Genomic DNA, 18,184 nt, shown 5'->3' on the forward strand with positions numbered 1-18,184 from the left:
ACTGAATTTGCAAATATTTGGATAGATTTATCATGAAAATCTCACTCAAATCGATAGTATATACAATATATCTTCTTTCCTGCTTAATTTAGTTTGGGCGAGATTTTGCACGTTTAGAGAAAGAAAATGTCGAAAATCGAAGTTCCTCATTCAAGGGAAGGAGGAACTTACGATGAGTATCAAAAATCTCTAACAGATAGGTATCTTAAATGTATTTCATCTCTTGAACAAAGTGCGCAATCCCTTGCAAACGAATGTAAGAGTCAAATTTCAAAATCTATTCAGGAATATCAAGCTTACAAAGCAGGAGAAGAATCAAAACTAAAAGATATACTTGATTCAATGAAAACTACATCGGTTTCTTTTGAAGATTTGAAAGAGCAAGTTATTCAAATCGGAGAAAATATTTTAAACCATGCAAATGAATTAAAATCATCATCAATGATTGCATATCAAAAGTCATTTGATCAATTACAACCAATGATCGACAAAATTTACGCTGATTTGAAAGATCAGCTTCCAATTCTCGATCCACAATACTCTGATAGACTTCCAACGGCAATTAAATCTCTTAATGAGATGTTTTACAAAAATAAAACTCAAATGGAAAAAAATGTTTGATTCTTTTATAGAATCAGCAAAGAAATCCTCACAAGATAATGTAGATGAGTTTCTTAAGAGAAGTGATGATTGGAGAACAAATAGATTTGAAACTGTTTTTAATGATGCAAAGAATAAGTTGGATCCTTTAAAACAATTAGAATACGGAACAATCTTCGAAGATTTCTACAGAGAACAAGCGAAATTTACACTTTGCTTCCAAAAAATCATTCAAAATTATACAATTATTATGCCACCAGATAAATTCACTTCAAAAGACGTCGAACAATGGTGGGATAAGGCTGAAGAGATGCTACAATTCCATAATAATTTTATAAATATGTTTACAACCAAAATTACTGATCATTTAAACGCGAATATTCTTACAAATTCAAATCTCTTGCAAGATGTCGAACAAGAACTCCAACAATTGAAAGGAGATGCAGAGGCTGCTAATGCCATTGCAGAATTAACACCTCTCCACAAACATTCTCAAAAATTAAATTCAATTTTCATTGAAAAATTGACAAAATTCTGGGATGGTAAAAGAACAGTCTTACGTAAAGTATTTGAGACTCTTCACAGCTTCATATTGCCAATTGTTCAAAGATATGAAAAATATATCAATGAAACAAAGAATTGCTTTGATGAAGTGAGTAAAAATGTTACAACAGTAACTAATAAGTCAAATGATGAGATAACAAAGTATGAAACTCAATTTTCAGAGAAAGAAGCTGAAATTTCGTTATTAGCTAATGAAAAAGACATAAACAATACAGTTACTGTATGCAAAGGTATATTAGATCAGATAGAAAAGGAATACAGATCATCATATGATCAAATTGTTGAAATTTATGACCAACAACCCGAAAAAGTCAAAAAACTCTTTGAAGAAGGCGAAACAGAGCTCCTTACCATATTGAAACTCCGTAAGACAGTCAATGCCCCTGAATTCGACAGCTTTGTGAAAGCTACAAATTCTCATTCGAGAATTAATTCAGCAAGAAAGTCATCGGCTATCCTTAGACGTCCCAAACTCAAAGACTTGAAATTAAATATATTCATTTTCGGAGCAAACAACGGAGCCAAATTCGAAGAAATCGAGCCAATTACTGTAATTCCAGAATTCGACGAAAATTCCGACGAACAGAACAACCAAGGAAATCAGAAGGGCAAAGGCAAAGGAAAACCTCCAATTCCTAAGCCGAAAAAGCCACTTCCGAAAACTCCAAATAGTAAGAACAAAGGTAAGAAAGGAGCTCAAGATAACGAAGATTACGATATGCCAGAATTCAACCTCGTAACAAGTATTCCTAAAATTGATGATCATCTTGCTATTGAAATTTATACTCCTCAAAACAACGAAATTTCCTCATGGGTTAATGAATTCAGGAAATCAGTCATATGTTCTATAAATGACCAATTTTCAGATGTTGTTTACAAAGTTCAATTCAAATTAGAACGCAACAAGTGGGCAAAACAGCTTAATGAGCGTATGAGGACTCATGCACCTCGTTTGAGTCAGTTAGAATTGAACACAGCCAAAACAAGAGTTCTCCAGATTGAATCTCGAAAAATGTTATTAGAAAAACATTTCCATCATTCGGCAGCGAGCTTCAATAAGACTCTCCAAGTCATTGAGCCAAGTATTGAACAGTACAAACAGTCAATGTTCTCTAAAATCGAAGAACTTCGCCCATTAATTAACAAAATTTCCGAAATTCATTCAGTTCAGCACTTTGTTGAGCTTGAACAAGAATTTAAGATTATGGAAAACCATTTTCTTAGTGAATACGAAGAAGAGAAGAATAAAGAAAAAGAATTAGTTCGAAGTTTAGAGTCATCATTTAAACAATTAAATGATCGATTCATCGAAACTGTTTTAGCACAAGATTCATATTCCAATGATGAACGGACGAACGCAATGGCCTATTTCGATAAGATGAACAACCAAGTCTCTAATATTTATAACGCATTGAATGAGAAGATCAACAATGCGTCAACAGAAATCGAGCACAAATATCAACAATTAACAGAAGAATTCCAACAATTAGTTCCTAAACATACAGTTGATGTTACATTCATTGAATCATTGAATGCACAACAACATGTTGCCAAATCCAAATACGACACATTGTGTTTCCGGAACAGACAACAAGAACAAGAAATCGATTCATTGATTTCCCAATTAAGTGAAGCATTGCAATCTGAAGAAAATCCACAACAAAAGATATTAAGCGAATTTGAATCTATCGAACGCTTACGTATTGCATTAGTCAAACGCGGCAAGCACCTGATGATCATGAAAAGCGATATTTCACATGATCCTATTGGTTACAACATTGACTTAGAAACACAAGTTGTTAGTAGTGATCATGATAAAGAACAAAACGATAAAGACAAGAAAAACAAAAGAAATCAGAAGAAACCTAGCACATCTAAACCAAAGATTTCATCTAAGAAAGCACCGGAACAAGATTCTCTTGGCACAATGCAAGGCCAGATTGATCAGATCACATCATCGTTGACTCAAACATCAACAAAAACTATCACTGACTACTTTTCACAACTTAAGACAAATAAGTCGAACATTTGCCGAGTCAACGAGATCAAACCAAACCAAAATGAGTGCATTGATAATGTAAAACAAGTCTGGAATAAACAGATTGAGAACAAAGAACAAATCTTTTCCAGTTCCGGTTTGAAATACAGAACACAAGTTTCACAATCTCTTCCATTATTACGAGAAGCCACAGTTTTAATATATGATTGTGTTGTTAAGTATTATGCGGATAAAATCGAATTATTGACTGTTGACAACAAAGACGAATTCAACAATAAAATGAAAGAATTAAGAACACAACGCGATCAAAACGTCAAAGCATTGAGTCCTAAATTATCCGATTCAAACAACATTTCCGAATTAAAGAAATTGTATAATTCAGAAGAAGAACGACGTAAGAATGAATTAACCGTTATCCAAAACTACGAGAACTCTATTATCGAAACAGAGAAGAACGTAATGAACATGTTCACATCACATTTACCATTAATCACATCTTCATTGATGTCATTGTTTGATAAATTCCCATTATTAGAAGATTTGATTCCAGGTCCAGTTGCCAATGAAGAACGCAGGACATTGAAATCATTGATTAAAGACAAAGAAAGGAAGTCCATGCAATTACCAGATGACCAAGACAGACCATTCCATGTCCGGCAATGGCCAACATTACCTTTAACAATGGAACCATTGTCTTCTATGACCAGTCAAACAGAAAGTCAAGATCAACAAACGAAAGAGAAGAATTCAGGAAGGAAAACAGTTAAGAAACCAAAGAAATCAGATGCAATCAAGTCTGTTGAATCCGCAATGATGCCTATTATTACATCTATTGACACATCTATGCATCGCGGCGTTATTGTTGAAAGGAATCGCTCATTTGAGGAATATCAACGTGAAATGAAGTCACGTGTTACATCATTTGAAACATATATCAATTTCATGAAAGAAGAAACACAGAAATTCTCAGAATTCTGGTTAAAGTCTATCAACAACTTATGTCCACGCTTCGTCATCCCAAAAGAATCTAAATAAATAAAGTTATTTTGTTTTTTATTTTATTAATTATCTCATAAATAATGAATTTTATGTTTTAGAAGTATAAAAAAAGTAAGATGATAATGTAATAAATCATTGATTAAAGAACAATATTTCAAGTGTTGTTGATATTACAATCAAGAGGTATATTACATATATTCATGAATATTTAGATTCGAATGACATTGACTTCCATCTTCCAAGTTTTGTTGATGTTACAATCAAGAACTCTATACAACAACAACTAATAGTTATGTTAAATATAATCAAATTATGAGATTGTGAAGTGCGAGACTTTTCACCAGACAAAAAATAAATAAATAATCAATATTATCATATTCCATGCTAATTTTTGAGTAGGATTTGATTACATTCATTTATCCATATGGAAATGTAATAAATTCTGTCATCATTGAATTTTTTACAGAACACAGAATACGGATATTTTAGAAAGTTTCTATATAAATAAAAGTAATTTTATTCAAGATAAATAATTAATTAACAATTTTAATCAATGACGACGTGGGAATTGGTGAGAGAAATATTCAATGCATTTGGTTTTTTTGATAATTGCAAATTCTGCTTGGCAATTACCAGTTGAAAGATGAATCAATTTGTTAGTGAATAGTTCTCTTGTATTTTTAGGTACTACATTACTAAGAAATGTTGATGAAATCGAATTGTCAATGTAACAACTATCAACTGTTAATTGATCAAAAAAGTTATATATCAAATATTTACCTTCAGGAACAGTGTTGTTAATAAAAGAACAACTTTTTACAGTAAGAGAATAAAACCAATGAGCAATAATTCCTTGATCTGATGTTGTTTTGGTATTATTTATAATATTACATGAATCAATCAACGAGTTATACCAAATATTTAGAATAAATTGATTTGTTGCTAAATTATTAACAACAGTTGTATAGTTATATTTTGTTGTGTATTTACCTAAAGGATTGTTAATCCAACCAGCAGGTCCAGCTAAACCTTTACATGATGAGAAATTTGTTGATGAAACTACAATATTATCACTATCTGCATAAATAGAACAACCAACACTTTCTTTTCCTACATCGAAAAGGGAACTTTCAATAAAAAAGTTTAAGTTATCTGTGTCAACATATGTATATGAAAAATGTGCTCCTTGTCCTTCTTTACTTTGGCATTTTGTACAACAGAATTTTCGTTGAACAATCGAACTATTACTACCAATTTTGAAGTAAATGCAACTTCCACTTGATGTTGAAGTGCAATTACTAAAAGAACACCGATTATGTAGGAACAATGAGTTTTTAACTGGATCAAAGTTAATAACTCGGTCGTTATCATCAAAAAAATTGCACTCATCTAAGTAATATTGACCTTTACCTGCTGGTAGATTGCAGTTTTGGCATGATTTGATTTCTTCCTGTAAATTGACTTTTGAAGTAACTATTCCAAATATTGTCATCCTCTAAAGATAGAATTATGGTGAACATTTAATTAATTTGTCAAAAATGCCATCCTATCGTTTTTTTAGAATTTGAAAAAAAAATGCACTCAACTTATTTTTGTCAAAACTAGAGCAAAAATGCCCTAATGCATATGTCCTCCATGTTCTTTCTTGCTGGTGGCGTTAGCGATTATCAGAACAATCTTCTGTTTGCCTGAGAAGAAACAAATTCACCAATTTGTTGAATAAAGTCGAGAATTACATTTTTTGATATAACTTGAACAAAATCTAGCATTTTACTAGTTCACATATGGTTTTTAATCTTTGATCTTTTGAATGTCAGAAATCAAATTTTGCCTGAATATTTATGGTCATATTCTGACACAATGGAACTCGGTCGTGGTATTTTGCCAACAACAAGCAATCGAAAGTATCTATGAATCGTTTCTATTGAAAGAAATAATTATATACCATAATTAATTTTTCTCAACTGGTCAGAGAACGAGAAAAATGCTTAGATCTGAAGAGGATCGATATCATGTGGTGTTGTCAAGCAGTTCGAAATATCCAAAAACAAAATATTAAATGAATAGATTTTGAGATGCTTATATATATATTCGGGAGAAAAAGGTATAAACGGGGCAAAAAGGTGTAAACCTTGATATTTAGAAGCCAATATTAATATAAATAGTATCCTTACATTGAGTATATTTGGGCAGTGCATTCAAAACAAAAACTTAAAAATATGTAAATTTAGATATTTTAATTTTTTAAAAAAACTTAATAAGACTCAAAAAATCATTGCTAGTAAATTAAAATAGTATATAAGCAATATCTTTATTCATTTTTGCCAATGAAACTTACAATTCTTTGAATAATTTGCAAGAATTTTATTCTTGTTGGCTTTCATTAAGGCCATGTGTAAAAATATTGTGATTTTTACTGGATCCTTTGGACTGTAATCTGTCTAAATTGACTTCAGCGGGCATAAACCAAATAAATTTCATTATTTGGCGTTTTTCTTCGATAAATATTAAGGAGAATGATCTAAATCATATGTGGAACCGTAACATTAAGTGATCATGTGTTGATCCATCAAGGAAATCAGTAGTTGGAGTTGGATAATCCATAATGAAAAATTATAAACGTTCATTTTTTATTAAGTTTTATTTCTTTCATATTTCGATTATTTTAAGGATGTCAATTCGGAAAATTGTTTTCATTTTAGGAGAATATAATTTTCCTTTTGGAAAATTTAAAAAGTGAGACGCGCAGGATTCGAACTTTTTTAAAAGTTGATTTAAATATATTCTAGTGTGTATTCTAAGGATAATATCATATTTAAAATAAGAATATACTAGTTTAGGTGGTATAATTTTTTTCGATAAATTTGAGAGCATACACGTTTAGGGCATCAAAAGTGTCAATTCGCTCAGCGAAAGCCGAGCTAGCTTCGTTCTCGAAAGAATAGGGAAGGAGTGAAAGAGAGTGATACAGATGTTGACACATTCATATCATTTCAACAAATTTTGATCAAATTGAAATTCAATGAAATTCAATTCACTTCATATCCTTCAGTCAGTACATTGACATCCTTCTACATCACAATGATAACTCGTGCATCAATAGTTCTACAACTAACTCAGAAAAAACAAGATTTTTCCTTCCAGCTTACAGCTTTTAAAAAGTTTCGATGATAAAAATCACTCTACTCTTGTTTATCGATATGTTGTGATAGTAGGTAAACGTATTCTTATCGATATTAATAAAAATATTTTTACGAAAATCTGAACCAATTACAGAGTTATTCATAAAGTTTATGATAACTGTAATTACTTCATCTTTGTTTAATATTTGAATAAACAATTTAATTTAATTTGCATAATTTTTTTTAGTTGAAAGACAGGAAACTTAGTTGAGTTTGTATTATTTTTATCGCTCAATTCATTGTATCAGTGAGTGATCCAGATATTTAAGATATTTACAAAAAATTTATTAATTTGATTAACAAATTTTAATCAAAATAGCAAAAATCTATTTGATAGCTGTATGCAAACAATAATTTTTATTTCAAGCAAAATCAATTATTTTCATCTAAACGTATAAAATTGTCAATTTTATGAGAATAAATTTAAAATCTCATGAAATATAAAGGAGAGTAATATTTTTCAATTTTCTTTTTTTCTTTGTCTCAAATATTTTCTGTTGGGAATTTTCTTGTTATCAAAAAATAATTTTAATATTTGTTTATTTCATTAAGGGTTTCGTTTTGCTAAAATTGTCACTTTTATAGCATATTTGTTTTTGGATGTTTTGCGAAACCAAAAAAAAAACTATGATATACAATGTGTGTGTAAAGAAAATACTTTATTTACTAGTTAAAAAATCATTTGGTATTGATCAAGTTATTTTTTCTGGATAAGATATTATATGGATAATTGGATAGAAAATACAATTATATAATCTTGTACCTGGTTTAATTAAGCTAATTGTCATCAGAAACTTGTAATTTTTATGAATTTCAGATTTTCTTTTCATTACTGCTTTTCTTAATAGGTCAAGTTCTTATTTACGTTATAAAGTATGATATTTACAAATATCAAGTTATCATGTTTTTTGAGAAATTATGAGAAACAAACAAAAATGAAAAAGATAGGAATAGCAATGAATAGTGATGTGGGTATAGAAAATGTAAGAGATATGAATGCAAAGCAATCAGTATTTAGGACATTGACCATAGATTTCGAAAAAAAAATGCTGCATATTGAGCGAAAACTATGATTATATTATAAGGCTGTCATTTAAAGCATAATGAAACTATTCCCTTTTCATTTTAATCGAATAAGATAGTAAAGATTTTTGAATTAGCTAGAAACTGATGAGATGTTTTCACAAATCAGATTTTTAATCTCTATAATGCATAATTCACTCAATATCTCAATTTTGATATTGCGAGATATTTTTGCTATCGGTTTCGCAATTTTGACACAATAGCAAGAGGGTTCTATAAGCATTATTATCAACGTAGAATCTGAATAAAAAAAAAAAAAAAAAAAAAAAAAAGGTATTGGGGCTTCCAGGCACTTCGTGCCCTCTAGCCCCGAAGATGTTTAGTATAAAACCGCTTTTTAACTTCACTTAAAATGCCACGTAAGCTACGTAAGAATATACGTAAGAGGAAGAGAGCATTGAAACATCCAATAGTAAGACTAACACCACAACAACAGTTGCAACAACAAATGCTGAATGACCCCACTATGTTGCAACAAATGTCAAACAATCCTATGCTTTTAAACCGAGTTGTTGGTGCACAGAGTGGAGGTTTAAGAGCGGCACTTTTAGCGAAAATGGCAGGCTATGGTGGAGCTGCAGACGGAACAGCATATAACCCTCAAAGTCAAATGAATTTGAGTTCACTCAAAAATCAAATAACAGATGTCAAAAAGTCAAACATAGACATACAGAAGCAAATAAGTGAAAACGAAAAGAAACTAGAATATGACAGACACACAAAGAAACTCAATGAGTTAAACGTAGAGAAAAAGAAGAAAGAAGAACAACTGAAAGAACTAAGTACAGAGGAATATGCGAAAAAAGTGTCAGAAAAAGCAGCAGAAGTAGCAAAAATGGAACAAGATGTTGTAAATTTGAAAAACCATACTACTCGATATAAAGTACTGAAAGATGAAGAGATAAAACAAAAAGCCCTGAAGACATATATGGATAGCGATGAGTATAAAAAAGAAGTTGAAGCAAATGTAAAGGCAGAAAAACTTTTACAGTTGCAAAACCAAACCGTACAGTATGAAAACTTAGCACAAGAAAGTAAAAATAACGACGCAGCCATGCAAAAGGCAATGAAAAGCGCAGAATATATAAAAGCTAACAATGACTGGTTAGATGCCCAAGCCAACGCTAAAGCAGCCCAACTCATAGGGTCAATAAGGACAAAAATACAAGCGGATGAAGACAGTTCAAATGAAGCTTTAACGAATGCTGACTTTAAGAACGCTTTCGAAGCTCTTCATAGTAAGGTGAAACAAGTGAACGACTTCTCATCTGGAAAGAAACTGAAGTCTGAAGGTTTCGACAAAGAGTTAAAAGAAGTAGCACAAAATATGACGAAAATAACAGATGCAGCAACGAGACAGGCAGTTCAAAGTGCCTATGACGCCGTTAGAGCAACTGTTGTGGAAAGTCAAGAAAAAGAGTTACAACAGACCAAAACAGACCTAGTAAATGCTTTCTTAAGAACGAAAAGTCAGGTAGGACATTACGCTGCAGATGGAACATATGTGCCAGCTGGTGGAACTTATATACCACCAAACCCTCCAAGAGAAGCACCTGCACCAGGACTACCTAAAACATTTACATCGTCACATGGACACAGACACAGGCATGCACCAAAACCAACACAACAACCAACAGTTCAAAACCCTGCACAACAACAACAACCACAAACAGAGCAAGGACATAAAAGAAGTAGAGAACAAGGAAACCAAGAATTCTTAAAAATGCTTAAAGAAGAGTATGGTTACCCAGATAGTATTGACTTTAGTGACAGATATAAAGAAGCTATTAGAAAGTTCAAGGATGGAAATACTGACCCGAACCTATTTAGCTTTATGGCTCTGCACCAAAGGGGATATAATCTCAAACCTGGAAAATACAAGCTCGCTAAGGGATATGATTTAATAGCATATCATCCAAATGACATGAACGAATTTACTCCGAGATATTTGATGTCAGAGCTAAATGACAATTTAACTCTCTTCATGAAACGCGTAAAAAATAGAGACGGAACGAAAGAAGAAAGGTTTATGAGTCCGGATGACTTAGAAAGGGAACTTTTTAAAAACGGTCTCGGAATATATGAAATGCCAGCAGATGAGGTACAAGAAACTCCACAGGAAGAACTAGTTCAGATACAACCAGACATGGAAGAAATAGTTCAGCAACAACAGCTAGAAGAGCCTGAAGGAAACGAACAAGTCACTCCTTTGGAAACTAACTTCACAGAACTAGATGAAGATTTGGAACAGCCGAAAAATCTTGACCCTCAACAAGAGTATGCGGAGAATATGGAATATTTCCAAGAGTCTAAAAAAAATTCGGCTGACATAGTAGAAGAATATCGAAAAATGTTTGCCGACATACAAAAGACTCCAACACCAGATGAAAATATTCAGCATAGAATGGAAGTATTGAAAGAAAATGTACGCAAATACAACAACCCTTTTTACTTACGAGCATTTAACGTTCAATCTTTGGATGAACTCGGTGAAAATAAAAGGTTAAATTTCAACAAAACATATAGAAATGAAACATTGTTTAAAGTTCATTCAGAACCTAGCCAAGATGGAAACAAACCTACTTTTGTTTCTGCAGACTATGGAACTACAATGAGATGGGGTCATAAAGCTAATCCGGATAGGTGGTTCATAAACTTACAACCACAATTCCAAGAAGTTGTAGACGCAATGGAAGTCAATGGTGAACGAGATATAGCTGGTATTTTAAGCGCGGCTTTAATGCCATTGAAAGATATGAAACATGCAGATATTTTGGACCAGTATGAAATGAACATGGCTGATGGAAATATAACACCTGACGTTCTAGAACATTTATCTCAAAGAACTACACAGAACCATAGAGATGGTATATTTGGTGAAGAGTTTAGAAAGAGAGTTAGGGAGACAGAAGGAAGAGAACCTATTGTACATGACCTTGCAAACGAAAGTTTGCAAAATGTCATAAAAACTTACTTTGCAGACAATGAACCGAGAAGGGATGAATATTTAAGTAAACTCAAATGGACAGTACCAAATGAAATGTTAGTATTGAAAAACATGTTCCTTGACAAAATAAAACCAACTACAGAAATAAACGACGCAAGACTGAAAGATTGGGTAAAAGCTTTCCCATTCACAAAAGATATAGTTGGTAACATGGAAAGAAAACCAGAATGGCTACAAAAACATATATTTGGAAACGAGCTTATTCCATATGGACAGGCACTGTTTGAAGAGCTTGAACCGGAAACTCAGGAAAGAGTCATGCAAACAATACGCGAAGACTCAAATACAAACTATGACAAACTCTTTCTAGGATATTGGTTACCTGAGATGGGCGACCAGAGCCAAAGGCAAAAAGGACATGGGAAATTTACAACATACTAGGTGAACATGAGGCAAAGATGCAACAACTTGAAGCAGAGGGCAAGTTACCAAAAGCGACACCAAAAAGAAGAGAAGAGTAGAACAAAGTGAAAGTAGTGAAGAAGTAACTTCATCTAGTGAAAGTAGTGGCAATGAAGGAAAAAGAAGAGTTAAAAACTCAGTCAGGAAGAAAGTAAAGCTTGGTCCACGTGGGTTCTATTATGGCACATAAATCCAACTATTCTATATTTTTACCCATATGAAATGTACGCCGCTCAGAATATAACGCCAACAGTTTTGGATGCCATGAATGGAAATGTTTCCGAATGGTATAACGAATGCGACAATGCCATTAGAAGGTCAGAAATAGTTCCTGGAACTTACGAATATACAACTGCTGTTTCTTATGGAAACGTAGGTGAGTTTGGAGAAGGTTCTTCAACAACAGTAGATATTGCTTGCGACAGGTTTCATATAATTTCTATTGACAACTCATTCTTATACGTGGAACAAGACATTGAAATAAAACCTTCTGCCAAGTTGTCTGACAAGAAAGGTTGCAATGGAATTTTCTATGTCGGATACCAATATGCTCCAGAAGTTTTCATGGGATATAAGATATATTCTAACTCTGACTTAGTTCAAACAGTAACATGGGCAAACTATGAATGGTTCGCTTTGAGAAACTCAGTACAACCACAAGCTAGAGAACAAACAGACCAGTATGCAACTATTGAGAAATAAGAAGACTTGACCCTAACGTTCCAGGAGTTTATGTTGACCTTTCTGGACAAACTGCAGCAGCAGTAACCAAAGTAAAATTGAAACTTAGAGTTCCTTTGTCATCTTTCCTCATCTTCAGGTTTTTAAGATACTTGCCAAACTGGGCAGGAAAAATTTCTATCGAACTTACTCCAAGCAAAAATAACTTAGTCATTGCACCAACACAAGACCCATTCACTCTTACAGACGTAAAGGGAGCAAATCAAACGTCATTCGCCGAATTTTGCAAAGAAAAAGTTGACTTAGACTTTGGTTTCTCAAACCTCAACACTGAAGTAAACTACTACTTCAATGCTGCTGGAACTGCTTGGGACCCAGTTAAGTTCACATGCGAAAAATTTGAATGCAAGAGAATAGAAAGCAGACTTGCAGTCTATATGTTGGACCCAGATATTTCAAATGCTTTAGCTGCCAAATATATTGCAGTTCCACTTATGTTCCCTATACACCAAATATCTGTCAAAGACTTTGCAGGTGAAGTTGGAAACCAAAGTGCTGACCCAGGTGCAAGAACAGATATTGCCTTAACAACTGCAATGAAACATGCAGATACTATGTTTGTACTGTTCAGACGAACTATAAATGACTATTCTTGTTTCTACAACCCCGGTATTAAATATCATATAAACATAGATGGCAAATACTATCCAAGAGAAGAATATTCCACAGTTGAGGATATGAGGTCATACAACTTGACATTAGATGCTATGAACTTTAACAACAACTTCACAACAACCATTAACCCTGAAATGCAAAGTTCTATTATGCCATATGTGAAAGTATGGACTCATGCAGGAGCTCAAAAAACTCAATATACAAATGGAGACCGTTCAAACTTTTGGCTTGGCATTCCATTTGCTGACTCAGAAGACTTTATGGGTGGTATTTCAACTGTTGGTACAGTTCAAATACAATATACTGGTGACAGAGACGGTCCAGATGAATTGAAAGCAAAGAAGTTTACAAAACCAATAGCACTTTCACGAAGATGCTCTTTGAAAATTCGTTCGATGAAACCTGCTGGGGCTCCTCAGATTGGTATAACGACAGCTTCCATCGAGCAGATTTTGGCAGCAGGTCAGTAAGTTGTTCTTGAACTGACTTCTCTCCGTCAAATATTGACAGTACGCCAGTTTGACATAGTATTGTATTATAAACTTACCTTTAGAAATATCGGTCAGTTTGTTGTTATATTTTTGTCTGCTTCAAGAACTTTCACCATCTCGGTTATACCAACTTTCTTTGCTTTATGAAAATATTTTGGTTCAGCAAAGACTGCTATTCTATAACATTTTCCATTGTTTGTGTAAAGAACTACTCTGTCAATGAACTTGTATTGTTTGTGTGTGTAAACTTTGTTCTGCTTCAATTCGAAGAGATACTCAAATACGTCCATCTTTTTATTCTAAGTAAAATGTCATTTCCGAAAAATAGAAGCGTAAGTGTTTCAAAAGGTTTAATGGCGATGGCAGATGTGAAGTTAAATTCACCAACTCAAACAAACAGTCAAAGTGTTGTTGTCAATGTCAAAGACAGAGATGTTGAAGTGGGGAAACCATACGAAGACGAAGATGGTATAACAATAGTTCCTGTAAAAGAACAACCAACATATCCTGAAGTTAGCAGAGACTTAAGTTCTGTTGCAGATATTCGAAACGACTACCAACAACTTAAAGACAAACTTCAAACTCAGGAGAAGATTTGTCAAGCTTTGGGTATAATGTTAAACTTGGTTGAGCACAACCCTGTAAAAGTGAACTCATATGTCATTGCACCTCATGAAGTTTTGAAAGAACTATTGAAACTTTTGACAGAGGCAGACGATATAAACATCAAAGAAATAGAACCCGACATTGCTTGCTGTGGTGTTTCATATAATGTCATTGACAAGATATACGTTATGAAAGGAGGTGAAACGTTGAACTTAAAATATAGTTTCCCAGACGTCATAAAAATATTTGACGACCACAACATTTCATTAAAGTTTGTTTGCTAAGTAAATGGCAGAAGACATAGTGGTTTATACTATTACGACTAAAAACCCTGAGTCATATAATTCTATAACAACAAACTTACAAAGTCCTCAAGGACGATATTGTAAACTGACCTTAAACACGATGACGACTAAAGCCTGTTTTTGCTCTTTTGACACCAGAAGATTTTATTGTTGTGAATGGTAAAAATACTCCTTTGAAGATACTTACTCAGATATACCACCAACAGGTTTTGTTGACTTATTTAATACTTTAAGGACGGATGTAACATGTGCTGCAACTAGAGCAGGTTTCATTATGTTTGGATGTCCGACTGGGTTTAGTATAAACGATATGAGCTATAATACAAAACTTATATCTGGTTTTTACTACCAACAGTTTCCTATAACAGGAAAAGGTGTCATACAAGGAATGTCTGTTCCATTGACTTTAAGTACACCAATCTTATATATTGTTTCAAACTTAGGTTCAAAGTGTTATTCGAATGTCGACAGAAACTACTATGACCAAAAGATACTCATGCGTATAAACAACACTTTCTCTGCTGGTTTGCCTATTGTTCATTCGAATGCAGAGTTTTCAGCTTTAGTAAACTCAAACACTTTAGCAAACATAAACTTAACCTTAGTTGACGCAAACTTTGTTCCTGTAAAACTTTTATGTCCTATGTATTTGTCAATGACGGCAGAAAGTTTCGAATTGGAAGATGCAACTGGTGAAAGTATTGTACTACAAGAACAACTTCAACAACAAATAGCTCAAGAACAACAAATGCAACAAATGGAACAAATGCAACAACAAAGTCAAGAACAACAAATAGCTCAAGAATAAAAAAAAATATTTTTTTTATTTTTATAAAAAAATGTACAGAATAGACGTTTCAGATTTTTATGACTTCCAAGCCTTCAGAAATATGTGTCCATTTAGAGACTATAACAAAGCAGTCGAGAATTTGAAACGTTTAGTCATTTATGTCGACTCTGCCCAGAATGTTATGTCATGAAAGAATGGGATGTTGTCTTTAACAAACCAAGAGCGACAATAGTTTCAGAACAAGAATGTAAACAGAAACTTAAGAAAATAAAAGTCGTACAAGTTGGTCATGAAGATGTTAGATGCTTGGGATATCTTATTGTCAAAACTTGAAGATTTTTCAGTTCGTGGTATAAAGTTCTATACACCATCTCCAAACTTCTATTCTATCTTCACTGGATATAAATACGAACAAGTAGAATGGAAAGAAAATGTTATAGAAGCTTGGTTAGACCATGTCAAAGAAATTATATGCAATGGAAACGAAAGAGTCTATGAGTATATCTTATGTTGGTTTGCAAACATCTTACAACATCCAAGTGCTAAAAATGAAACTGCTCTCATTGTAATTGGAAAACAAGGAACAGGTAAGAACACTTTCTTTACAGATATCTTATGCAAACTGTTAGAGGGCTATTCGAACCCGAATATGACAAACTTAGAAAACATCTGCGGTAAATTTAACTCTTCAATAGAGAATATGAAACTTATAGTATGTAACGAACTTCAAAGTATAGATACAACAAAGTTTTGAACTCAGATGCTTTGAAGAGTCTTATAACAGACAAAGTTGGAGTTGTTGAAAGAAAGTATAGAGACCAAAGAGTTTGTGAAAATGTTGCAAACTTCGTCATGGTTTCAAACAACGCTGTTCCGATGAAGTTAGAAAGTTCTGACAGAAGATATGTAGTTGTCAGAACGTCAGAAGCTCATATGCAAGATACAGAATATTTTGACGACTTAGCAGAAACTTTGACACCTAACTTTTTACAACCACTTGTTCTCATATTTCATGACATTAGATATTTCTAAGTTCAATCCAAGACAAATTCCACATACCGAAGAGAGACAAACATTGTTAGAAGCAAACAAGAGTGTATATGAACTGTTCATAGATGAAACTGACTTTGAGTGTTTAGATGAAAGGTCATTGTACGATTCGTATAAACAGTATTGTCAAGAGTATGGTTATATGACAGCGTCTAAACGAACATTCTTGGCAAATGTCAAAAGTCTTTTAGACGTACAGAATGGTGTATATACAAAGAAAAATTTTTCTGAGTAAATTTTAAAAAAAATATTTTTTTATCCGATAGAAAAGATGACAAAATTCATCTCAGTCAACAAGTACATGTCAGGACTTAAAGAAGAACTAGACCCATTCACATATTTGAATGTTTACTTCTACCATTTTGAAAAGTCTTCATTTGACAAAGTTTGGAACATCGAACCAGTTAAGTTTGCTATTGTGACTAAAAATGGTGCGAAATTTGAAGACTTAGACATAGAAGGTTTGTTAACAGTCAAAGAAAGTTTTGACAGAAGGTTCTCAAACCTTAAAGAAGGCAAAGCATACAAACTTGTTATACCTTATGAACCAAAGAAAGCAGACGACTATGAATATTATGAGTCTAAGATAGTTGAAGTTCAAGGTAAATTGGGTAAAAAGATTTTAGAGTCTAAGCCAGTGTTTGCTCCTAAAGAGGAAGAGAACATTGACATTGACCCAGAAATGTTCTAAAAATAAAATTTTATTTTTACATGTCATATCTCCCCTTCTCTGGCTCTGGTTCTTTCTTCTCTTCTTCTACTTTCTTTTCTTTCTTTTCTCTCTTCTTCTTTCTGGTGGAGTTATGTCAAACTTCTCAGAACCATATTTTTGTAAAAGTTCTTTGTCCTTTAATAGCTCTTCTATTCTTTTCTAATTTCATTTTCAAGAACAGCGCATGTGTCTTCTTTGCATTCTAAGAAGTTTTGTTGGACTTCATCTCTCCAAGAGGCGTCATCTCTGTCAACAAGTCTGTCATTGACAAATTTTAAGACTTCTCTGCTTAAGGTTTTATGGTTCTTGTCATATTCCCAGAAACAGAACTTTAGAACAAATTCCCCTTTCTTGTTTACACTATGTAAGATTTTATGGTCGACAGATGTTTTGCTGTCGAAAAGCTTGTCTCGAATATAGATAGCGAAATCGCTAGACATTTTGTAAAAGATAAAAATTTTAATTTTTCTAAAAATATGTTAGAAAAAAAGTTTGCTGACATTGACAAAAAATTTGAGAATGTTTTCAATAAGAACAAGAGGAAGTTGGAAAATGCTCAGATAAAACCCATACATGACAAGTTCTTATTTGCTCAGAATGGTATAACAGGTCTAATCGCACCGCCTGGGTCGGGTAAGACTTTCACTTATCTTAAAATGGCTGCACAACAACAAGAACTAGATGAGAAGAACCCATTCTATGAGTTAGTAGTCATTTGTAGTACTTCTGGTCAATTTGACCAAACAGTCAATTCGTTCAAAGATATTATAAAAAAGTCTAAGTTAGTATGTATAAAAGATACTGAGTTGTTAGATTGGATAAAGAAGTACCAAAGAAGAGTTTTGAAGTACAATGCTATAAATGAGTATATAAACTCGAAGTTTAAAGACCCAAATGAGGAAATGCAGAGAATATTAGAGAAGAAACACTTCAGAAACAAACAGAAAGAGATAGAATACATTTCGAAGAAATTGCAATCTTACGATTGGAAGACTTACCCTCACAGATGTCTTCTTATCTTAGATGACTTTGCTTCTC

General features: G+C 33.0%; 4 protein-coding genes and 2 pseudogenes across 6 annotated transcripts, besides 1 other annotated feature; all 6 read left to right on the forward strand.

The window, feature by feature from the left end:
* Positions 1-33: 33 nt before the first annotated feature.
* TVAGG3_0142670 (coiled-coil domain-containing protein 180 family) lies at positions 34-6,828 on the forward strand (the record flags this gene model as incomplete). Its single annotated transcript, XM_001301132.2, has 1 exon — positions 614-4,198. One exon carries the CDS (start codon positions 614-616, stop codon positions 4,196-4,198), a length of 3,585 nt encoding a protein of 1,194 aa, XP_001301133.2.
* Positions 6,829-9,355: 2,527 nt separating this feature from the next.
* On the forward strand, positions 9,356-10,627 carry TVAGG3_0142680 (protein of unknown function, DUF4106 family; the record flags this gene model as incomplete). The annotated part of the gene is made up of 1 exon (XM_051224340.1): positions 9,356-10,627. A coding segment is annotated over one exon (1,272 nt), but the record flags the coding sequence as incomplete, so codon positions are not given.
* Positions 10,628-10,981: 354 nt separating this feature from the next.
* Positions 10,982-18,184: part of a mobile genetic element that runs on past the window's edge.
* Positions 11,039-12,026, forward strand: TVAGG3_0142700 (annotated as a pseudogene). Its single transcript has one exon. A coding segment is annotated over exon 1 (988 nt).
* On the forward strand, positions 14,298-14,573 carry TVAGG3_0142710 (protein of unknown function, DUF4106 family; the record flags this gene model as incomplete). The annotated part of the gene is made up of 1 exon (XM_051224341.1): positions 14,298-14,573. The coding sequence occupies one exon, from the start codon at positions 14,298-14,300 to the stop codon at positions 14,571-14,573; it is 276 nt and encodes a 91-aa protein (XP_051109327.1).
* Positions 14,578-15,402, forward strand: TVAGG3_0142720 (annotated as a pseudogene). The gene has a single exon. A coding segment is annotated over exon 1 (825 nt).
* Positions 16,706-17,125, forward strand: TVAGG3_0142730 (protein of unknown function, DUF4108 family; the record flags this gene model as incomplete). The annotated part of the gene is made up of 1 exon (XM_051224342.1): positions 16,706-17,125. One exon carries the CDS (start codon positions 16,706-16,708, stop codon positions 17,123-17,125), a length of 420 nt encoding a protein of 139 aa, XP_051109328.1.

This window comes from Trichomonas vaginalis, chromosome IV, assembly GCF_026262505.1.
Source record: "Trichomonas vaginalis G3 chromosome IV, whole genome shotgun sequence".
Lineage (NCBI taxonomy): Eukaryota > Parabasalia > Trichomonadida > Trichomonadidae > Trichomonas > Trichomonas vaginalis.